General features: G+C 34.2%; 1 protein-coding gene across 1 annotated transcript; it reads right to left on the reverse strand.

Moving 5' to 3' along the window:
* Positions 1–4,206: 4,206 nt before the first annotated feature.
* Positions 4,207–25,548, reverse strand: LOC149792959 (voltage-gated potassium channel KCNC1-like). The gene is made up of 3 exons (XM_089966828.1): positions 23,964–25,548; positions 22,600–22,902; positions 4,207–6,310 (listed from the first exon to the last, which is right to left on the reverse strand). The coding sequence occupies exons 1-3, from the start codon at positions 24,303–24,305 to the stop codon at positions 5,411–5,413; spliced, it is 1,545 nt and encodes a 514-aa protein (XP_089822954.1). The 5' UTR covers positions 24,306–25,548; the 3' UTR covers positions 4,207–5,410.
* Positions 25,549–26,138: the final 590 nt, after the last annotated feature.

The raw sequence follows: 26,138 nt of genomic DNA on the forward strand, positions 1-26,138 counted from the left end.
GTATTTTGTCATGTTGTAACAAGGAAAGGGAGTTACTTGACCGAGCGATGTCAAACCCTGGTGCAAAACCCGCTAGGAGTCGTATGTTTCCCCTCATTCCAAAGACTCCCATACTACTAACGTTGTAAACTGGAAAGTCCAACGTGTTCATTCAATAAATAATTTTACTCTAATTAATACAAGTCCACATATTTCACAACTTCCTAATTGTCTATCAACCGCACAAATGTATGGTTTCTCTTTATTAAATTTCCGTAAAGTACCGTCAGCATTTAGCGCAATTAAACTATGCAGTTCAACTACCTAATACACATAATTATTTTTACTACGCCACCTTAGGCCAGTCAAATTGTGATTTTAAGTTTAATTTTTTTTCGACAGTTACTATGGTTTCAAATATATTTGCATTTGGCATTCAGGCAAATATGATCACATGAATAATGTGAATCACATACATACATATATCAAAGTTATGAAATCAGCACTGAATTCATAAAAAAAATGCAATTGTCATTCTTTTCATTGTTCATTTCTTTCAATTTTATGACGTAATAAGGCAACTTTCTTTAGGTTATCGTCCATCGACGGGATATAAAATAGACCCACTCAATAGGTTACCGTTACATTATAATTATAATTATATATTGACTGCAGAAATTTAAAAATATAAATAAAATCAATTGATAAAAAAGGATTATTGTAGAATTTGTTTACAATTAGTTCAAAAGCGTATATGAAATCTGTTATTATTTTAAAATGAAAATAGTATATATATATATATATATATATATATATATATATATATATATATATATATATATATATATATATATATATATATATATATATATATTACCCAGGAACCTCTTCAGACAATTTGTTTGTTTATATAAAGTAAACTGCTAAGATGATAAGTATTGAGGTCAATGGTGTGAAGTCAAACATTTACTCAATAAAACATTTACTCAATAAAACATTTACTCAATAAAACATTTACTCAATAAAACATTTACTCAATAAAACAGATTCGTTTTTAGTGCAGATGTATTTGTCATTAGCTGTTCGAGCCCACGCAGACAGGTTTTCTTTTTAAATTTATTGTTTGTTTTCTTTTCCTTTTCTTTCAACTATAAAAAGTTTATATTTATTTTGTCTTAATTGTTTCATACGTATTTTGTTCACACCATTTCTTTATTTCTCTTACTTTGCATTTGATATATATTTCTGATGAATAACTCAAACTGTTATATATCGAAAGGTTTGAATTAAGAATACAAAATTAACTATCGAAATATATTTTGTCTTTAATATACTGCAATTTCAGGGAGAGAGAGAGAGAGAGAGGGAGGGACGGAGGGACGGAAGGAGGGAGGGGGGACTATCTGAATGAAGAAAAAATAGTGGATGCGATGTTTCTTTGCAGAGTATCTTTAGTATTTTGCCAGAGTTCAGTTGCTGCATTTTGAATGTCTTGTGCATATTATTTTTCTTCTTTTACATCTTGTTACGTGTTTTGGCTAGAATAAACAGTAACGCAAGAAAGAGTGAAAACAGCAAGCTTTGAAAAAATATAATAATTTATTTGAATGGAAAAATTCTGTAAAAATGAAAAACAAATATGAACGTACAGTTTTAAGAATCAAATCCAAAAATAATCCGATTATAATCCACGAATAAAATTTTAAATGTCCTAATAATAAAATGTTCTAATGATTTCAAGTTCGAGTCCTGATAAAAAATCCAAGATGGAAGACAATGACGTAAGCTGTAACATGTAGTGTGTTCAAGTCTACAGTTCCTTGTAGAAACAAAAAATATCACTCCGGTTTTGGAAATCAGAATACATTATTAAAAGAGCTGTCTTTGTTCAAGAATTTCATATGAGCACACTTTTTTTTCCAAGAAACAAAAGAATTAATCATTTTGAATCCAAGTAATTTGAAATAACTCCAGACGACACAACACTTTCCAGTAAGACGAAAAAATCCCAACTGAGATTATTTCTCTAAAAACAAAGGTTATATCGTATTCTAAAACGCAGTTTCGAAAATCCCCAAGTTGTGAAATCGAAAAAGGGGATCACGTGATCGTGTTTATATCTTGTACGCCTAACATCATCCTGACAAAAACCAATAATTTTACTCTAAGAAATAAAATAAAAAAAATTGTTCATTCTTAAATCACTTAGTCCCATCATGACCTCAACAACAACCAATAATTTTAAAATAAAAATAGAACTTATTTACGTGGCTCCTACTAACTTTGAGTCAAGGTTAGGATCCAGGTCAATACCTGATGCTTACTAAAACGAACAGTCAAGGTCAAACTATTTTCTGGAAAAGGTATCATCTCCAGTGAATAAATATAAATTACAATAGCATGTAATGAAAATATTTTTTTTATAAAAACTGTCAAACAAACAATTAAATTGAAATAAATATATATTAAATCAAATATACATAACCATCTTATTTTGGAAATGTGGGCTGAACATGCACACTTGTGAGTGTGCGCACACCCAAACCGAAATCTTCTCAGTACTGGGCAACATTTTCAACAATAGTTGCTGCATTATTTCAGATTAATGATAAATTAATAGACTGATTACCATCATCGAGTCTCCAGCTCTTTCAAATATAATCAAACAAGACAAGATGCTCATCAGCTCTATGTCATGTCTGAGGGTGTGTATCCGTGCGTGTGTGAGTCTTTATAAAATAGTCTTTGTTAAACACAAACATAAGCATAACAACTTAATTGAAAACGAAAATATGTGTCAAAGTTACTCAAAATACTTGCGCAAATGCAGAATTTCCTATGTATCTCTTTCGGCATCAGCTTTATAGCGGCGTGCTAGCCATACTATCTGTAATCCACGAAAAGAGGTTCAACAACAGAGGAGAAAACAAAACTGTCTATTCAACAGTCAATTGTCTTTATTAAAAGCGATTTTAGATGAGAATTAAATACCTATTTTGGAAAGAGAGAGGGACCTGTTTGATCTATACGAGTTTCATATTAATCTGATTGGGGGCAAATATCCGCCCTTATCGCACCTTGTCATTCAGCTATCTGTCTGACATTTTGATTAATTTCAATCAAATTCAGCTATCTAACATCATGATTCTTTGAATGCTTTCCAGGACATTCATGGCTCCTTGGTTCAGAATTGTGAATGATTATTGAATCAATTATATACATCACGTGTCTGCTTGCTTCTTTTAGTTTTGTATGTCAGTGTTTATTCTTTGTATGTTTTGCTAACTGTTGCACGAGATTTAAGTCTTGGTAGAAATTACAGTTCCAAAACAAGAACTTATTTTTTATTTAAATTTGCACCTTCAACCATGTTTCATCAGATCAGAGTTTTTTTAAAAATAAAAACTTGTGAATTCGATTTTTCAGTTTTTTTTTTTTAAAATTAACAATTAAATTAACTAGGACGAAGATGATCTTTATGATAAATAATTAAATATGAATTAATTTTTGCACCAGATCAGGGTTGACTAAAAAGGAAATTTATTTAAAAAGACAAGGATTTTCCTGACTGAATACAATAAACCGTTTAAGACGCATTTAGAATCTATGAAACGGCGAAGAACACAATTCAATCCATACCAGGAACACTCAACATACTATAGATGTCAAGAAACAATCAATTAGCACATGTTGAATGCATTAGAATATTGGCATGCTTTTATTGAATCAAGAATATATTGGTTCCTTATATCGTTTCACTTTAGAATCATAATATATGTGTGTGTATGTATGTGTTTGTGTTGTATTTTTCATGAATGTTTATCACTCATTTGCAAGTATGCATACGCGCGTATGCATGCATGCCTGCGTGGTTCTGCATTCATGGATATATATATATATATATATATATATATATATATATATATATATATATATATATATATATATATATATATATATATATATATATATATATATATATATACATATGCCTACGTGCGCAGGCCTATATGAATGCCTAGGCATGTATTCCTAAATTCATGATTATGTATGCAGGTACGAATGTGCATTCATGAATATTTATATGCATGTATTAATGTATGTACGTACATGTATGTTTGCATTGATTAACATTTGTGTAGTATATTACATATGTATGTATGAAAGGTTTGGATGGTACTGAATGATGTAAAATTGCATATATTTAGAAATATTTCAGTTGAATGATGAGAGTTCGTCATTTTAATTATGTAAACATGCTAAGCATTCCAATTACGTAGGTACAAAATATACTTTATTACAATTATTTCTACAAAGAAGTGAGGTATAACGATAGTGCGTTACATGCTTGATAATCAAATAGATAAATGGATAAAAATGTACATGTATGCATATACTGTATATCACCCTTTAGTAATCAATCATGATAATAGTTACTAAGTTTGCGTGTGTTTTTCCTGTTACGTGATTTATTATATAGAAATGCATATACAATAATACTCTCTCTCTCTCTCTCTCAACAGCTTCAAAACATACAGGTGTGAAATAGATGCAAGTAATTTATACTCACTTGCTGTTGTGATATTGTATCTGCCAATTCCAAGGCACTGAAATAACGTAAAAGTGTGCAACCTTACCATAAAATTAACGATATATAACCTTGGCGTAAGATTATCTAGATGTGGCCTTGACATAAAGTTAACGGTATGTAGTTTTGGAATAAAATTAACAGGATGTAGCCTTGCCATAAAAAAAACGGTATGTAGCCTTGACATAAAAATAACGGTATGTAGCCTTGACATAAAAATAACGGTATGTAGCCTTGACATAAAAATAACGGTATGTTGCCTTGACTTGAAATGAAAGGATGAATAGTATCTTTTTGCCAAGAAATATTTCATGATTGATTTAATATTTCTGATTGATTTAATACTTCATGATTTGAATTAATATGTTATTAATTAACGCAAGATCCTCATTCTGGCAAATTAGATGTGAACTTTATTGCTGATCGTAACTGCAAAATATCAGGCAACAAAGTGTTATGAATTGCAAATTGATATTCATGCCTTAGTGAGTAAACATGATATCTGCCAATTGTTTAATATTCACTACATTTCAAGTATACGTAGGTTTCAGGTCCATTCACTGTTTAATAATATTACGCACGAAATGCATTTTTTTCCAAAATATTGTCATCCGAGTAATATTTCAGGACTTATTTGGATCTTGAAATTGCAGGCTCTGGGTTGTACGTTAATTCGTTTGCTATTACGGTTATTCTTTAGAATTGTATAGAGAACTCGTCATAGTGTCTGCTAGTCTTTATTTGCCTACAACATTAAATTATTAGTTTTTGTGTTACACGTATTTCCAAAATCTTCGTTGTCCTTAGTATTGTCATTATCTCAGCTCATGAGAAGTTTCAGAGCTAAAAATAGTGGATCCTTTCATCAAGTCCATTTTCCTTTTGCTCAATCTTTTTCTTTTTCTTTTCTCTCCTTTCCTCGTGCAAGGCCATCTGTATGTGCGTGTAATACATAACGAAATTATTCACCAAAATGGGCACGGAGAACCCACAAATAAGTAATCCCGACAAGGCTGCAAAAGACCCAATCAGATAACCAAGAGCTGTGTCCGGATACATGTCGCCATAGCCAACCGTTGTCATGGTGATCAAAGCCCACCAGAAGCCACGCGGGATAGAGGTAAATACAGTCCTGTCCTCAACAAAGTACATGAGAGATGCAAAAATTAGCATCCCAACCATCATGAAGGCTGTCAATAATACCAGTTCACCAAAGCTTGCTTTTAGGGTATAGATCATAATCCAAAGACCTGGTACATGTCGAATGAGACGGAAGATTCTCAGTATTCTAATTATTCTGAGAATCTGTATGAAGTTCATAGCCACTGTGTCGTTACGTACGCCGGGTCGAACGTTAATAACAATCAGTTCTATGTAATCTGGTAACAAGGCTAGAAGGTCAATGATACTCATAACGGAAATGACAAACTTCAACTTCCGGGGCACAGTAAGCAGGCGCGCTATGTACTCGATCGTAAAGAAAACTAGGCATACGTTATCAATAATTTCTAAGACTGGGTGCTTTGCCTTCACTTCTAAATAGTCAGTATTAGAGGTTGGGGTTATGTCGCTTACTGTCGGAGTTTTGATGCTGGTTGTGCTATATGAATCATTTGTTAGACCGAGAGAAGATCCATTGTTGTTGACCGGAACTTTGATGACGTAATTAAAGGTTTCGTGAGTTCCCGCCAAAAATGATATGATGGAGACGAAGACGAAAATGATGGAGATTAGACCAAATATCTGAAATTGAAAGAAAAATAAATTCCATTAAAGAACGACTTTCTAGTAACCTGGGAAAAATAAAATGAAATAGATTGCTGATAAATAGTCAAGCAACAGACTATAACCTTGTTTTAAAAACTGAATACATTATTTGCAATGGTCACAGTGGTCATAAGGATCAGCTAGAAATTCTACAGATAGTCATGCATGCAATAGAAGTAGTGTATTCTGGCCCATCTGGGTCTGTATTTCAAAAATGAGCAATTACCCAGATGGCTCTAATATACCGAGATGTATCCCGAGATGAATGAACAAAACAATAGATCTTCACCTCTTGAAGCACTTGAATTCTGCCTTAAAATCACTTTTGAAAATGAAACCCGATCCAGTATTTTACTTGTTGATACTTGGTGTAGATGAAGCAATACATCTCAGTTCGTATGAGTTTACAATAATGTCATAATTTTTTAAAAAATCGTCAAATTAAGTTAATTAAATGTTGCGCACATTAATCTGAAGTAAATTTGGTAAAATTGTGACATAAATACTGATATAAAGCGTGTTTCTGTTCCATCTGCTGGTGTTTATTTGGCATCTGTTGGTGTTTATTTGGCAATATTTTTTTACTTCTTTTTGATATTTTTATATCTTTCTTTTTGTGAAGAATATATTAACATTCATCCTTTAAGTAAGAAACCTATCAATATGGCTGCCGATAATGTTAAACGAAAATAGTTTTGGTTAATGAAGCTCAAAAGCGTTTCTGCTAACGTATCTTTCTCGGTGTCTAGGTCGTGTGATAACGTATCTTTCTCGATGTCTAGGTCGTGTGATAACCACACTTATTTGTAAAGAACAATGATTTTGGGATAAGAAAATGGACTAAATGGGGTACGTATTGCTTAAGATATCAAGGTATGATTATTTTCCTGTTTAAATGAGTCAGTAGTGGATGTTATTGTGCCCTATTGCTGTTTGTCCGTCCGAAATCTGGGAGATGTTTAATCGCAGTTTCTGCAGTATTTAAAATGCTTCAGCTAGTTGAATACAGAATTCAGGAGCTTTTTATACCTAATAAAGAGGTGTCATGGCGGTAACATTAAGTAGGAAGTAGGAGTGCAATAGATGACGAATTTGAATTCGGTTTCAATTTTAAATCGCTAGTTAGATGACCCAAAATTATCCCATTTTCACTGGAAATTCAGTTTTTAATTTGTTTAATTTGTTATAAAGTTTTCATTGACAAAAAGGAAACTTTGATTTTTTAAAAATTAAACGAAATGTCTATATCTTTATACCTGCATGTGGAAATTACTGTACAGATTCGCTAATGTAGTGTTATATTGTATATATATATATATATATATATATATATATATATATATATATATATATATATATATATAAGTGAATGTAAGTTGTGGCATTATCTACAGCTAAATTTTGCGTACGTGTATATGTTCTATATTAAGACATTTAAGGTGACATGTTTGCGTAGTATCTATAAATAGATGTGATCAAATTACAAATAATATTTTTGTAACTATCTTGACAAGCTTTGGGTAATTTGGTGGGGTCAGATTGGTTCTTAGAAAAATTAAGTTATTTTCTATTGAATGGATTAGGTCAGATGGATTCTTTTACGACGTAGGATATTTTCAAATTGTCACGGAGGAGAAGTAGCAAAATGAGTGTCCTCTCTAATGCTTCTATATAAGTGAGTGGAGCTGGACAATTTTGGTCAGTCTTATTTCTTATGTTCTTGTAACAGCCGTCTTCAGACTGTTTAATGATGTGTTTGGATCTGATACGAAACGTTTGTTTTGGTTATTCCGTGGGACAACGAAGTGCTCATTGGTCTGAAATATTATTCTGGAACTATTGTGAATTATTCAAAGAAATTATTGACAATGCCATTTTCATACAGACCAGTGTATTCGAGGATCAGAAGTTCACTCTGAATATGCGATTCTTTTGGAGTTGAATAGAACATTTAAGGGTTATTTTGGATTCAGTTCATATTAATGTAAGTCCCTCTTACATTTGCATTATTTTCCTTTAGTAATTGCATTATTTGTTAAGCTTTACAAAACTTCTTAGTTTTGCTTCTTTCTGTTACTTGCTTCGTAATCATAGAGTCGTAATAATATGTACAACTTCCCCATTACTTATTTGTTATCTATATTATGATTTTGTAAAATTCAATTGAAGATAATGTAAATTTATCTGTGGCCGTTGTGCTACTGGTGGATATAGAAATATTTCATGTACCTTTTTCAAGAAATAGGAACATTTGAAGTTTCTTCGGAATTGTAGATAACTATGGTACAGTGTTTTACAGTCAGAGTGAATGGCTTTGAGAAACGTATCTGCATAACATACATCTATAGTGTGAACACTCCCACTGCATATGTCATAAAGTTAACGGTGTATGTTTCTTGGCAGACGTCAATGTTCTATCGCATAGGATAGGTGACAAACAGAACTGACAGCGTTGCTAGTAGTGATGGCTACGAAACGTTGCGACTTAAGGAGCTAATTATGACTTAATTATAAAACTAGCAGGGCAATTAAAATCAATAAATCTAGTTCAACCCCACTCTCGTGGCTTTCTTTGGAAACGTATTGTGATTTGTCATTGAGATGAAGTGTTGTCCTACGTAATTGTGATGACATGCTGACGTCACACTTATGCAAATGGACATATTTACTGACATATCGAGACACATCTTCTGCAGTAGTAGTGGGATTAAATTATACCCTACTAAATTTTCAATATTATTTGGGTTTGCATTTTTGCAGAACAAATGTGTAGAAATTGAGATTGAGAGAGTTGTTCTTGGTGTTTCACTTCTACAAAGTTTTACCGAAGTGCCTTCTTTCAGTAAAAGAGATTTTACCGTGTATGGTGAAGCGCTTGCGGAGACACGAAAAGGTTTGGTTGAACGAGACTACATCTGAGTTATTTTGCCTAGCACGAGACGGAAGTGACCGAGGATATTCCGAATACAGCGACGTTACGTCCGATGTTTATTCCTAGTATGAGAAGTAGTGACCGAGAATATTCAGAACACAGTGACGTAGAGAAACAAAGCCAGTGCCTTCATAAGTTCTTTCTGAATTGTTATGCATCAATTTGTGCAAATATAGATTAAAGTTTGTAATAAAATTTTGACGTTGATGGAGCATGACTTACAATTTGTATATTTTCCATATTAGTTTGCATTGAATGATTGCAGAAAACATGTCTAGAAACGTTTGAAAATTGGCTGATATGTCTTTAAAGTCTAGTTTCTAGAACGTTTTATCAAGCGCTGTATCGGTAACATAATTCCAATTATTTTACCTGAACCTCAGATGGGAAAGATCTCACAGAACAACGCGCAGAACGAAATGAGTGACAACGCGTTCCATGTGCCGACCAAGAGTCACATTCTTAGGGTACCTCAACCAAATCACTGGACGATTCCACTTAGTTTTGGATTGTACCATCGTGTCGTAATCATATACTGAGTGTTTCGACTCGTATGTATATAGACTTATATGTGATCTTGCCATATGGTAACCTCGGACTGTCAGTCTTCTTGAACAGGTTCAACATCAAAAACAGAAGAAGAAAAAACATTTTTTGACTTCTACAAAAAACATCCTGGTCAGTGTGTAAGATCTTCGCAAGCGAAGTCTTTCTTCCTTTGTTACTTGACTGTCAAGACGATACTCATAAAAATAAAACGGGAATGAACAAGTCACATTGTTCATCTTTTGTTCGCACTACCAACATTCATCTTTGTTACTAACACTTTCCCTTTTTGTCAAGGGTATAGTCAAATCTTTGAGGTCAATGCGAATTAAATTCCTTGAAATGTTGCAAGTGAGAGGACAGCTTAGTTCATCACCTTATTTAAGAAAGGATGGAAATGAATGAAAACAGTTGTTTTGGTCACGTTCTACTGTGTTTCTAAGGTGAGTAGTTAAATCGTCTCCAAAAATCGAAAGGGTCGAATGGACAATCTTCGATGCAGTCAAAATATCAAAGAGTAGAATAATTGTCATATATTTACCATGCTTTTTCAGTGCTAATTGGGTATTTGATTTGAACTGTAGCCGACTGAATCTCAGCGTATAATGAAGTAGTCGGAAAATTTAATGTTGACGGATACCACTTGTTTTTTACCATTATATTTTAGAGCATGCTGAAAAACGTTAAACAAGCTTGCCATTTGTGTATATATATATATATATATATATATATATATATATATATATATATATATATATATATATATACATTTTAGTTGATCTAAGACTCTGGAAAACCCAAATTTGGGATGAAATATTCCACTAAGTTGTAAAAAAAACATCGCTTCCGGAATATTTTTATTCGTAAATGAAGTTATAACCTGAACTCAGATTTAAGTAAACATCGTGTTTACTTCTTCGAACCATGACGAAAATCAGTTAGGATCATTATCACAACAACCCTTAATGATGGAGAACAAGAAACCACACAATATAGATATACGTACCACCTCCCATCATAATGAAAAAGAAATATTTATACCAAATAAATCTTAATTTTACATATTAGTTAAGTACAAATACGATACCATAATAATAAAGTTATATAGGAAGATGTCATATAAATGACAAAATATACACAAAATAAAGTTATATAGGAAGATGTCATATAAATGACAAAATAAAGTACTTCTATACACTTGAGATTGCAATCAGATTCTTTTAACTCGAAGTGACTGATGTCAATGTCACATTCATGAAACATCACACTCCACCTCAACAATCTCTGACTCTGTTTTTCATTTTGTTACTGAAAATAAGGGGGAATGTTATCATTGAGAACAATGATCAGAGAAATGGTTGAACGACTACATATTTAAACATTTTGCAAAGCTAATATCAATGCCAAACACTGCTTCGATTGTGGAATAATTTCACTGGCAATTGTTTCTTCTCCTAGAAAAATAGCACACTGGATGATTCACAGCATTCTTATTTTCTTGAAAATCATTATTCAACCAGCCCCTACAACATGGTTCAACAAATATTTTAAATAAATGAAATAAACTTTGAGCTGAATGAACTGGTGCACTTTAAGCATGGCCTTTAACTTTTTGGATTCCTGAAATTAGTCAGACTAATCTCCAATAACCATACTCATAATCGGATCAGTTGCTTTCTACAAATATGCACTGGGAATCCAGAGATAGCCTTGATCTTAACATCCACAGGTTTACGTTGACTGTGTTCCACAATATGTACAGGAAATGTAAAACTATACACGGCAAAAACCCACTATTATTTACATTAATATCCCGATTTGCGTCATTGAGTCTATCAAAAGAAATTCCAAATGATTTCCAAGTGGTCTTCCCAGTTATCATTGTAGGTCATGTTGTCATCGATGTACTCATTATAATCATCTAGACGAGATGTTAACATAATCATTAAATGCAGGAATGACGACGGAGAATTGTTTATACCAAACGGCATCACTTTATATTGATAAAATCCATCTACAATTGCAAATGACTCAATTTCCTTTGCCTTTACCGTGAGTGGAATATAACAAAATCCATTTAAAAGATCAAACAAAAGTATTAATGGTATAATTTAAGCCATCAACATTCTTTTCAATTGTATATGAACCACGAAATGTAGACCTAAGAGGCATCTGAGGCACGGTCAAAGCTAGAACTGTATCACCGGTCTCAAAACTCATTTCATTTATATTTCTGTCATGATCTTTATTTAATTTCCAAGTGAGCAGAGTAAATAACTGATCTTGCCCCTTAACAAACCTCCGACAACTTATATTTGAAATCTGAGATATGGATCAAGAAGATAAATCTTGAAATCTTCATTTGAAAGAAGTTTCTTTTTAATCACCATCAATTGACCACGGACAGTGTATCCAAAAGTCAGTTCAAAAGGACAAACCCCAATGATAATTTAGCTTAATTCCCTAACAACAAAAAAGAGCAAGCGAATCATTGAATGTATCAAAGGGATATGATTGAATCATAGTCTTCAAAATGTGATGAAATCGTTAAAGAACCTTTACTTTGATGGTGATACGCAGATGATTTAAACTGTTAGATACTTAATTCGTACATCACGTATTGGAAAACTAAAAAAATTGACTATTGATCAGGCTCAACAGATTAGGAAAGGACACAAAAATGTAACAAAAACGTTTCACAAAGGAATTTCCTCTGAAAATCTTTAGGTATCTTCTGATTGTGTTTTCCTGCCATCTGACAGGTATGACAATATCTACAGTATTTACAAATATCACCATTAATTTTCAGCCAACAAAAATGATTCAAGATCTTGTGTCAAGTGTTAGTTACTTCTAAATTACCGGCCAATGGAGTTATGCGGGCAAAGCTAAAAATTTCCTGTCTCTATGACTACGGATCGAAAACATAATAGCCCACTAACCACTCGTTACCGTCGGTTACTTCAGGTGGTCTGCATTTTAATACAAGGACACCATAATTCACCAAAAAATAAAAACGAACTGAGAATTGTAGGGCTTCGTTTTCAGTAGTAGCCATCCGAAACATACAGAAGATATCAAGATCTTGTTCCTGTTCCTGTTTGACAATGCGTGATTGTCGTTTGTCACCTCTGATTATAATAGAGAGAATGTGTAGGAAAAAGAGGATCACTTTGATCAAATGTGTGCTCTTGGCATTGATTAATCAGTCGATATGTCTATTGATTGATCAGTCGATATGTCTATTGATTGATCAGTCGATATGTCTATTGATTAATCAGTCGATATGCCTATTGATTGATCAATACCTGGAGCAAAAGTGACATTATCGAGACTCTGCCCGATATATATGTCAGCTAAAGGAATAATTTCCTGTTGAACATCATTCTCAAGAGTTCTCGTTGCCATAGTTCTGGATAAATATCAGGAATTTCACTATCAATATGATCAGCAATTTAATCCAGGAAAAGCTTGACAGTTACATGTGGATTAATGAAAACCTTATCTCCAGCTTGGTCATTACCTAGTAATAAATAAGTAACCTCATAATAATTAAAGACGACACTGTTCCGAATATCACTGGTCCTGAGACTAAGAGATGATACACTTTGGAAAACATTGGCATAGCAGTATTGTACTAACTGAATCCGAATTCTTTAACTATTTCATGACAAGAAGACGGCTCGTACAAAAGCAAAGTACCTGACAACAAAAGACTCTGAGAAACGCACGTGTCCCTTAATTTTTAATAGGGATAGGCCTAGACAAATTACCAAAAAGTGATATAGAACCTTTCGACTTGAACTGTTCATGATTCTTTAAATATAATCAGACTGGAGCATGTTTCACCAACAAATATATTCCTTCAATACAAAGACTTGACCATGACGTTTTTAAATCAGAGCATTTGGAATAGCTCTGTCTTTATTCTGTGCTCATTATTTTACATGGTAACAGAAATATCTTCACCTGTTTTTTGCAAATAGCGCACGTAGGAAGACATAAGGATCTGTGACCAGGTTTATCAGAAGTTTGATTTCTGAAAGTAGTGCCATATTGAGATTTGGAAGAACTCACATACATTTGGCATGATTTGTTACAAATAAATTGCTAAAAGAAAGTTCTTGACGAATGAATCTATGGGTCAAGGAATAATCATAAGATGTGAGAACATCATTTTCAAATATTTCCGTCTGTTCGCATAAATGAATGCAATTCTTCAACTCTTTAATTAATTTGAACTATTATAAGTTTTCATAATCTTAATCAACCTTTTTGACTGAGCAGCACCTATAAAAATTGTTTTTTTTTCTTGAGAGATTCGACTTGGGATTGTCCAGTTTCTTTCATACAATTCCCAAAACTCTGTCGTTATGCCTCAGGTACCAACTCATAAACCTTCAAGATGTCTTACTTTGTTTTACTGGTATTGAAGTGTACACTTCACGGACTTTGACGGTTAGTACACATTCTAATAACAACGTCGAATACTCTCTATGCCATTTTAAGTTTTCAACAATTTTCCCAAAATGAGGAAAGCATATCTACTTCTTTTTCTCGAGAGAGGGCAATAGCCGTATATTTGGTAACATCAAAACCTGAACTTGTGTGCAAAGGGGCATATTTGCTCCTCCTGTCTGCTCAAATTCTTTTGATCTTTATTCGATTTCCCTTTCTTCTTCTACTTCTTCTTCTTCTTCCTCTTCTCTCTCTCCCTTCCTCTCTCTCTCTCTCTCTCTCTCTCTCTCTCTCTCTCTCTCTGCATTTGCATCTGACTCTCTATTTCCTCTTTCTTCATTTATTCATTTATACCTCTTCCTTCTCTTTCTCTGCAGTCTGTAGTTTATTTTACCTCTTTCTGAATTTGCATTTCCATCAGTTCTTTCTGAAGCTTAAACTTTGTGAATACCAATTTGTTGTTAATTCCAAATTCATTCTTGTTTTTTAAACTGCAAATCCTTTAAATTTTGTTTAACAAAACCACTGAAAGACTTACTAATCAAATCAAAGCACTATCATCCAAAATGTTCTTTCCCACCAAAATGCTGAACCCAAATATTATTTTAATCTTGTTTTGTTAATCAGAATGTCAAGCAAGCTCATGTAACTTTTTCAAGGACTCTAACCACCCTTGGATAGGACTTGAAACAAAGTTCACAACATTAGACGATATTGTGAATGCTTGATGGTTTCACTAATGATTTCTCAAAGTGAAAAAATCAAAATATTTTAGCGGGTGGAATGAAAATCTGAGGAAAGTCAAAGTTTAAGAAAATTTTTAATATCTCTGAAATATTTTTTAAAACATTCGTATCGCGGACCAGCCCCCCCCCCCCCCCCCCCGCCGTTTTATTTACCACTCAATGGTCTTAAACTATGTAACAGAAGAACGTGAAAGCAACAATTTCAGTACAATTCAACAAATAATTTTTTTCTTAATGTTAAAGAGTGAAACTTTAAGAGGAACGAATATAGTTGTTATTTATATCCCAAATAAACCAAAATGTCCTATCACAAGTCCAAAGTAGAGAATGTTTCGAATGAACTTCAGTAGTCTTGAATGTCTTGATTTATCCCAATAATATAACACAAAATGTCTTTGAATGAGTCATCTATAATAATGTGTCAGTCCAAAACGTGAATGAGCACTTTGTAATTCCCATGAGTATTTTCAATAAAAAGTCCTCTCAAATTATATCTAAACACAGATTCCACAGACTAATCATAAAAGAGGAATTTATAAATGTTTTCCTAATGACTTTGTATACAAATGTCGCCTGACCTATGACATATCAGACTGCTTTGGAATTACCTGGAACTGAGTATAGTTAAATGAAAATTCCATAAAATATATTGTAAACAATTTTACTTTCAGAGCAATCTAAGTTCATAAATAATGTTAGACCTTGAACTCAAGTTTGAATAAACATGATAAAACATGACAAAAGTCAGTCATGGACAAAGATTAAGCGCTTAATATAGATATACATAACAAAAATATTTTTAAAAAAAATAAATGTCGGCAAGATAGCCAACATCGCACGCTGCTACCAGACAACCTTTCGTATTGCACGCCATAGGGTCTAAAAACATACTACAACCGAATCGAACGAGCAATATGGGACAGCTGCGTGAAGATGACTTCAGGTCAATGTTTCCTCTACTTATAAAGAAACGGAGACAACATTCGTTAACAAATATAGGGTTTTTAAACACACTATTACCACAAAAAAACTTGATTCAGTCAACTGACGAGCACACGTCCACACTTTCATGGGTTTTCTTTGCCATATTTGTATCATTTTTCATCATGTTTATCTAAGCCGGAGATCGGTATTTTATACCACTGACACACAATATGACCCTACAACCAAATACACAAAATTAACGCTATCACAAATATCCCAATCATTAGTATATTCAGATAAATCCTTTTGCCACAAAATTAGGGAGAGTCCCACTTACTAAATAAGCCCACACTGCCATAATGTTTCCTGAATAACGTCCATTATGACGTCTGATAAGTGACTATGTAATTGGTTTGAAGAATGTCTTCAAAGGACCGACTCCCTGTGTTCAAACAAATCATCACTAAATCTAAAAAAGATAAACACGGAGACGCAGATACGATAATACATACCCTACGTTTGTTGAAATGCAAACCAACCATTCCGCTAATAAAATAATCGTAAATCGTTGATAGCGTTTCAGTATTGAAAAGTTACATATGTACAAAATAAAAAATTAGGTAATAAATAATAAAAGTAGAAAAATATGACAATACTCCAAAATCTACGCCTGAATCAACACAATAAGATAAACGCAAAATTATAGTCGATTTAGTGAGGGGCCCCGAGTGGCCGAGTGGTCTAAAGCGCTCTCCGTTACGGATCACTGCCATCTCACCTCTGTCTCGGTGGGAGTCTCGGATTCGGCCAATGTGGGTATGTGAGAAAGCTTGCCAGTAGCTTCTCGTGGGTCGGTGGTTCTGTCTGAGGTTTTCCCGGGTTCTTCCTCCACTATTAATACTGGCCGCCATGTATAGCCTATCGTGTGCTGAAAAATGGCGTCAAACCCTACAACATCAACAACAACAAATAGCCGATTTAGACTGAATCGGCCAAATAAGAAAAAGAAAAATTCACATCCCCTAAACTATAATTCTATGCATTCACTTTCCTATTAATGTCCAAGGTTGGTTCTTTTTTTATGGCCTGAAGCATTTATCAAATCCATTACTATTAGTCTCCGAGGTTCAACTAACAGAACTAACGGATTCTCTTATATCCTAGGAAAGTAATGTAAATAGGTAATTATAGAAATATAGATTTACGTTTCTCCCTAAATAGGATTGTAGGTCAATCAGGATATTTGGCGATGTGGAACCATCCTCACATTCAACAAAGCTTTTAATAACGATTGATGAGAACGATAAACAAAGTGTGTGTGTAACTTTCTACTTTCAAGTAGCTGCATGTATAAGTAAATTGATAGGTAACTCTAGAATACCTTGTGCCAGACTTCACAACAATTTGTATATTTAAAAGCTTTGTAATGTTACATGGATCTGATATTCAAACGGTACGTTCTAGTACATGTACGTAAACCACATCATAAATGCGAACTTGTTTGATCTCTTGTGTGACTATTGGTAAAGATCATTTATTCATTCATCAGTAAATTATGTATGTATGTATGTATGTATGTATGTATATATATATATATATATATATATATATATATATATATATATATATATATATATATATATATATATATATATATATATATATATATCATATTATCAGTAGAGTGTTTAGACAATTGTTTCTTGTTCCTGGAAGAAAGGCTAATAAAAGAGCTTTACTGTTTTTCCAATAGTTTATGTGCAGGTTTGCTAACTGCAATAGTTTATGTGCAGGTTTGCTAACTGCAATAGTTTATGTGTAGGTTTACTTAAGTGCAATAGTTTATGTGTAGGTTTACTAATTGCAATAGTTTATGTGTAGGTTTACTAATTGCAATAGTTTATGTGTAGGTTTACTAATTGCAATAGTTTATGTGTAGGTTTACTTAAGTGCAATAGTTTATGTGTAGGTTTACTAATTGCAATAGTTTATGTGTAGGTTTACTAATTGCAATAGTTTATGTGTAGGTTTACTAATTGCAATAGTTTATGTGTAGGTTTACTTAAGTGCAATAGTTTATGTGTAGGTTTACTTAAGTGCAATAGTTTATGTGCAGGTTTGCTAACTGCAATAGTTTATGTGTAGGTTTGCTTAAGTGCAATAGTTTATGTGTAGGTTTGCTTAAGTGCAATAGTTTATGTGTAGGTTTACTTAATTGCAATAGTTTATGTGTAGGTTTGCTTAAGTGCAATAGTTTATGTGCAGGTTTGCTTAATTGCAATAGTTTATGTGTAGGTTTGCTTAAGTGCAATAGTTTATGTGTAGGTTTGCTTAAGTGCAATAGTTTATGTGTAGGTTTACTAATTGCAATAGTTTATGTGTAGGTTTGCTTAAGTGCAATAGTTTATGTGCAGGTTTGCTTAAGTGCAATAGTTTATGTGTAGGTTTACTAATTGCAATAGTTTATGTGTAGGTTTACTAATTGCAATAGTTTATGTGTAGGTTTACTAATTGCAATAGTTTATGTGTAGGTTTGCTTAAGTGCAATAGTTTATGTGTAGGTTTGCTTAAGTGCAATAGTTTATGTGTAGGTTTGCTTAAGTGCAATAGTTTATGTGCAGGTTTGCTTAAGTGCAATAGTTTATGTGTAGGTTTACTAATTGCAATAGTTTATGTGTAGGTTTACTAATTGCAATAGTTTATGTGTAGGTTTACTAATTGCAATAGTTTATGTGTAGGTTTGCTTAAGTGCAATAGTTTATGTGCAGGTTTGCTTAAGTGCAATACTTTATGTGTAGGTTTGCTTAAGTGCAATAGTTTATGTGTAGGTTTACTTAAGTGCAATATTTTATGTGCAGGTTTGCTTAAGCGATCAGCTGAAACAACGCAGAATCAGACCGTTGCCTTCCAAAAGTGTTGGTATCGATGTCGATGTGAGTAACGTAAACAAATGCATGGGGTGAAAGTGGAGCCATTTCAGTTTCCCAACCTGCGAATGACAATGATTAAATGAAGTAGTTTGCCTTAAGTCAACCGGCCGTGACAAGTACAAATATTACATTAATATACGGAGCACTGATGTGTGCGACACAGAATAGTACAATTTGGGAATATGCATCGTTATAGATCTACCAACAAGTAGAGAGCTTCAGGTGTATCATAGGTTTTATAATAAACATAGACATACATACAGACAGACAGACAGAGAGACATACAGACACAGAGCTAGACAGATAGATAGATAAAAATCGAATATAAATTTATGATAGATCCTAGCATTACATTACATTAATTTAAGAGCTATATTATGTACATAAAAAATTACACACATTTCTGACAACATAACAATACTGACAATTAATAATGCATTGACCTAACCTAAAAAAAATCCATACTTAGCCTAGTCCAAAAATGATGATTTTTTAAACTTAAATTAAAGCAGATAATTGCTTTCACAATGAATGGTAACGTGATTTTTTACTTCGAGTACACTAGGGGTAGCATGTGATATATTCCAGGTACCAGTTACTATAGGCAAATTATGCTGTGATATTCTTAATTTGTGATAATTTTCCGACATGTTTTTATTGGAACCAGGTTTAAATATGCACATACAAAAGGTTGGACCATGAGTGAATTATGATCTCGCTCTACAACAACATCTGTATGACAATCCATGTAACAACCTATAATGGCAACTTCTATAACAACCACTGTAAGACAACCTCACAACAACCTTTGTATGACAACCCTACAACAACTTCTTTATGATAACCTCTATATATGGCAACTTCTACCGCAACCACTGTATGACATCCTCTGCATCAACCTCTGTAAGCCAGCCTCTACAACAACTTCCGTATGGCAACCTCTACAACAACTTCTTTATTATATCCTTTGCAGCAACCTCTCTTTGGCAACCTCTACAACAATCTCTGTATGACAATGTGTTCTCTTCAGTATGTTCAGACAATGTTCCAGTTCATTTCTGAAAATCGCCAAATTCCAGGGCTGTAATTTGTTTCATTTTTTACGCTTAAGGCGATGATTATAATGCTAGAAAAGTTGCTTACCTTTTGATGTATATAACGGCGTTGACTTCTGCATTTGTCTTTGTTGTGTTTAAGTCTTTTTAGGGCGATATACGTATATTTTTATTCAAGGGTGCAAATGACAGGACGGTTTCAGTCAACGTGTTATTTAGAAAACCCCGGAAATGAACGAAAATATTTTTTTTTTAATCTTTAACCTTTTATTCTAAAGACAGTAGTTAAATTTAGCATCCAGCACGAACAGTTGCTGGACATATATTATGTATGGAATTTATTGCTCAGTTTCGTCTTAGATTGCCACAGTTGCGAAACTTCGACGTTACCGCTCAATGTATGCGACGTCATTTACCGTCATTATCCTGTTTTGATTTTTTTATAACCTTGTTTAACATTCAAGTCAGCTTAATGCATTAAAGAGATCAGTGAACGTTACAGAAGTACTTATTCTAAAGTCCTCTCAAATATCTAACAAGACCCAATCTAGTCCATTTCTTCCATACCGATTATATGGCATGATCTGATGTCTGAAGATTTGTTTGCGTGACTTCGGTGACAATAGCTTGAAGGAAAAAATATATAAATAAACATTACTGTCCATATAATTAACTGGCTTGGTTAGTGCGGCGGTGGTGGGTATAACATTATATTTTTTTGTTATTATTGGTTTCCAGTCAAGTCCAAATTAACATAATCTCATGTACCAGTCCATTGCACTTACGCATACCACAACTGGGCGAACCGAACTGAACGTAAAAAGTTGATTCTTTCAATAAATCGCCATGTCAAGGCACTGAATGCAAGTGTGTTATTCATCTATATTGTCCTCGGCATTATATAAAAGCAAATAGGTGTAGTAATAAAGCCTTGACCGTGACTCACATACATACACGATGCTTGACCCTGATTTGAGATGATCACTTGATAGTTTTAATGCGCCGCGATGAGCGTCAGCTGCTAAGTTACTGTCGAAACGTCTACAAAGCCAGCACAAAATATAAATGTTTTGAAGAACGACACTGATATGAAAGCTGAAGCTGGATATCAATAATTCAAGTCACAGCCTCTGTGCTAACAGTATGTTCAAATATCGTGTTAGGCCAAGCAAGTTAACAAAGCCTACAGATCACGTAGGGCAGAGTAATTATCCCTTTTAATTTCTTTTCGTTTCTTTTTCTGTGTCTGATTTCATTGCAAATTGCATAAACATATGCAATTATCATAGAGCGCATGTAAGTACATATCCAATATACCGTGCCTCCTTAGCCGCCTCATTCAAATTTGCTTAGATAGACTGCATGTTGGTTTGGGTTGTTGATCTTTAAGTTGTTTTATGTTTTAAACTTATCCTTTTCATTATTTATGATGACAAAATAATCGTGATTTCAAATATGTTTAGACAAACGTGAATTTATAAGTAGACTTTAGAAAATTATTCGTACATGTATTGCTTCATTTTCTGTATACGTCTCATCAGAAATCTTGTGTTTGCTGCCAAGAATCATTAATAGTAATGGCAGGACTACATAAGAGAAGAACTGCCTTGCCTCAAGAGGAGGCGCGGTGGGGTGGGGTAGGCAGTCAGGGATATGTCCCTGGGGCTTGAGCCCATAAGGTGGCCGGGGCCAAACAACACGTTTTAATTGAATGAAAGAAATTTTTTTTGGAACAAGAACTATGAGAGGCCCGGGTGTTTCTTACCCCAGGGTCCGTGATCGCTCTCTACGGCCCTGATGATAAACAGCAACGGTCACACAACTTACCTCCCTGCAACAACAAAGGTGAGAAGTCCATAACAAGAACAGGTATTCAAGTAAACGTTGGAAAAGGCCTTGACAAATTATATATTAGTACATACAACTATAAGAGGGAGACAGACAGACAGACAAACAGACAGACAGAGAGGAACGAGGACAGTGGGCGAATAATAACATATAGTTTCACCAGTGGCGTCGCTAGGGGGGTGCGGGGGGTGCGGACCGCACCGGGTGACACCATCTCAGAGGGGTGACACCAAAATGAAAAATTGCAAATTTTACAGAGCACACACTGCTCGGTCTAGTCGGATTTCATAAGCGATGCACCGGGTGACACCATCAGAGGGGGTGACACCAAAATGACATTACTAAGGATTCTGTATGGTCTGTTACGGAAGGATAATAAGGATTCTGTATGGTCTGTTACGGAAGGAGGACCATGAGGGTGACACCATGAGCTACCGCACTGGGTGACACCAACCCGAGTGACGCCACTGAGTTTCACTGTTCATTCTATCAGTATTACTTTGATATTCATTTATATAATTTATTAATGTAATATAGCTTATTATTATTATTATTATTATTATTGATGAGGACGACAATCATCAGTAATACCTGATTATATTGTAATTCATGTTCTTTTGAATTTCTGTTTTGAGATGCACTTTTTCCTATGTATCATTAAGATTAGGAGGTCAGTGCTCACGTGCGATGGGTTGGTTGAACTCACTCGCTACCACCCAACGCACCAGCCCACGGGTTAGCGGGCTGCTCTAGCCACCTACTCCACTATAGGTCTTCCCGTGTTATCACGGACTCGTGTATATCAGGCGTCAAGATAAAATCTTACCTTTGAACCTCTAGAAAAGTTTGGGTCATTCAGAAAAGCCCATAACTTTTCCCGGCTACGTTTCCACGTACTAGTTTGGCTGTTTCCGGTTTCCTGGAAATCATCATTCAAGGTTCCCTTCCGGTCCCTTTCAAGCTGATTAAGTGCTTCCAGGGTAGAATTCCAGGAATTGTAATTATTCCAGCAACACCGCTCTATGAGCTGGTAACTCAGACCCCAGTATTCTAGCTCGTCCTTGATCGCAGGACCGCAAACGTAAGATGGAAGATGCAGTTCTCCGGTCCTCATATAGTTTAAGACAACCTATTCGTAGGTATAAAAGTGAATTAGATCGCAAGTACTTTGTTTATAGAAAGCAGCATTTAAGACGTAACTTTGCTCAATTATAACTGCAATATTTTTTGGGATAATTAGGATCTTAGACAAAGAATGAAATCATTGTGAAATTACAATTACAAGAATTTGCATAGGAACTAGATCAAGTCTTATCATAGGTAAAGTCCACCAATGTACACCAGATATAGGTAAAGACCACCTATGGACACCAGATATAGGTAAAGTCCACCTATGAACACCAGATATAGGTAAAATCCACCTATGGACACCAGATATAGGTAAAGTCCACCTATGGACACCAGCTATCAAATGCTTTCGATCAGTTATTGTGGTGTCCTTGGACTTTCCTTTAATTAATAATTCAAATAGAATGCTAATTTTTAAGACATCTTTTCATAACGATTTTTTTTACTATTCTCATGTTAATATCTATTTTGCATCTTAAAATGAAAAAAACAACAACATTATAAGCCATTGTTTTGTTTCAGCCCTTTACATTGTAATCTCCAATTAAAAATGTATGAAATAAAATATATTTAAACTAAACTAAATTAAAACTATGCATATATGGCCATATAGGGAAGAACTGCACAGCAGCACAATCCTGGCTGTATAGTGCCGATTAAGTATAGACATTCTAAAATAGGTTTTTAAAGCAAAGATAAAGGCAAAATTGGGTAAAATTCATAAACTACAAAATCAAATTTTGTTTATAAAAACGTAAGTAAATCTCTAATTAAGACCACTTTTTGATAGCGTGAACACCATTATGCGATTCATAGCAGGACAAAGAGTTACCTCCCTTGGTCGACTTCACGACATGTGGGAGGGCACCTTGCACCCCTAGTTCGCTAAAGGATGGATTTGTTCTTAATACTCTGTTTCTAAACTATGACATAAGTGAATTCAATTTTCTGAGATAAATCTATCATTGAAATGCTTTTATTTCTGAACCTAATATATATACAGAACCAGCATAAAATCAAAAATAATTTTCAGATTCTCAAAGTAAAATTACTATGCATTACCCGAAAAATGTCTGGGTCTTTGTCAAAAAAGTAATCCCCTTGATCCTTTCTGAAGTGGCTGTTGAGGAATTTCTCATCCGCCAATTTGCTATTTGGCTGAGCATGTAGGGTGGACAAATATGTTTCGAACCTTCTACCACCAACATTAAAAACCACGGTCTCTTTTGATGTTGACACCTTTAGTATTATTTTGCCCTTTTTGTTAATTTTTGCACCAGGCATCATAGCCATAAGGACTCCGCCTTCCTTTTTATCGGTGTTACATTTCCTCCCCATTATGCAATTTTTATATGTTGTTCTTGGACTATCATTACCAGACGAAGTACTGGCCTTGGACTGCATCCTGAGATTTTAGAATATCACGCTCTCCGTCTTCAGTGACAAGGGCTCCTGTGATGACTGAATGAAGAACTAGTAGAACACTTTTTCAAAACAAAAAGTTGTGTAGCTACTGTATCAATTGGTTTACCACGTCGTATTCATGCCAACGAAACAGTTATTTTACATATTGCTTTGAAATATCTTCCACATCTTGTTTTATAATGATAATTCTTCTCGCGTATTTGCAAGGGTCGTCTATGCTTCATGTCCTAAAACGCTTAAGACTGGCTGACAACTGCGATTACAGCAGATCCGCAGGTAATAAATAAAACAAAATATTAGGTGTTTCAGCCACTTCTTCGCTTAGCAGTTTACGGGAAGACCCAAGTAAGATACAGGTAACTGCTCTAGTAATTCGTCGTTGAGCTCGATGCATATGCTTAGGAAAAGTGTACTTTGAGTTTGTCATGCGTAACGTTCTTAAATAAAGCTTGCCTTGAGGTCGTCTCCAGCAACGTTAATATACATATGTCATTTGCATACGGAAGGGGGGATATTGATACATGGTATCGAGGATCCCCTACAGGTTTGCACTCGTAACAGAGAGGTATTAACATCACTCCTATCAAAAGACAATGGCTTTGATTTGGAATACCCCATGTCTGTTAGTTGGATACTATGCTGACAAAAACACCTATAAACATTACACAAGGAACTGTTTTAATCTCATTTTTGTCCTGTATATTTCACGTTTTGCGTCAATTTACCTAGTAGAAGGTCTTTATCCCATTAATGCTTACCATTTGCCAGAAAAAGAGCAAGGAACCCCGATTCAGAAGTTACTTTCATACGGACCTCGACCCTTCTGCCATAACATCAATAGAACCAATTATTTAGACTCCGTCTCAAGGCCCCACCCTTTCAACATTTTTTACTAAGCACAATTGCAACAGTTCAGCAAAGCGATTTAATTAAAAACAAACAGGTTCCAGTTTTATGAGGACGACTCGGCAAAGTATTTTAGCATGCTTCAAGAAAATATTGGATTATGAAATTGCAGTCTACCAGTTCTCCTTTGTGCCAATCATAGACTAGTAATGATAGTCCAAGGGCAAGAGCAAAACGTTCCAAAATGGGCAAGAAATTAAGAAATTACAATTTTAAAAAGACATGTATCTGTTGCGGGTATTGCATATTACATTTGCTTTGAGATAAAAACGTTGATTGTGATGTCATGCCTGTTCTGCTTCTTGTTTAGTTTAAAGAAAGAATTAATTGTATTGAAACAATTTATTTTTACAGAATTCACATCATGCATGTAGATATGGTTAATTAAAATGTACAATATCATTGAGTCTGAAACAAGCTAGATAGTAAAACCATCATGGTGTCCTTTTTACGCTGAAAGTTACTTTGTTACTGAATTATGCAAGTACATTTGACTATAAAGACATACTACATGATTCTCGATATGTTACGGTATGTTTCTTAAAATGCATAGGACGTTGGTATGGTATCAATTTTGCCATTTGACACTAAAGAGTCAGGACTGTACTAATGTGTTGGCAGGCCCTACACATATATAAGGGCCAGGATTGTAATAATGTGTTAGGACTGGTCGGCCTGGTGTCACGATGCCACATGATGTCCCAGTGCCAAACGTCACTATAAACTGCCACACTGAAAATATTGTAAAGCCACGTTAAAAATCCAAAACACACTCACATTCATCAATAATAGTAATTGTTATCCTCTTCGTCATTGTTGTTGTATTATCGCCAATGCTTATAAAATCATCATCAAAGCATAAAATCATTGATTAATTATTAATAAGAAGACGTTACAATATTTGAT

This window comes from Sinohyriopsis cumingii, chromosome 8 (assembly GCF_028554795.1).
Source record: "Sinohyriopsis cumingii isolate HCF-2022 chromosome 8, ASM2855479v2, whole genome shotgun sequence".
Classification (NCBI taxonomy): domain Eukaryota; kingdom Metazoa; phylum Mollusca; class Bivalvia; order Unionida; family Unionidae; genus Sinohyriopsis; species Sinohyriopsis cumingii.

Coding starts and splice junctions, on each gene's coding strand:
- LOC149792959 (XM_089966828.1), bottom strand. CDS start 24,305: ATGCAGTCCAAGGCCAGTACTTCGTCTGGTAATGATAGTCCAAGAACA. Junction 22,903..23,963: donor AAGACCCAGACATTTTTCGG/GTAATGCATAGT, acceptor ACCTACGAATAG/GTTGTCTTAAACTATATGAG. Junction 6,311..22,599: donor ACTTTTCTAGAGGTTCAAAG/GTAAGATTTTAT, acceptor TTTCAATTTCAG/ATATTTGGTCTAATCTCCAT.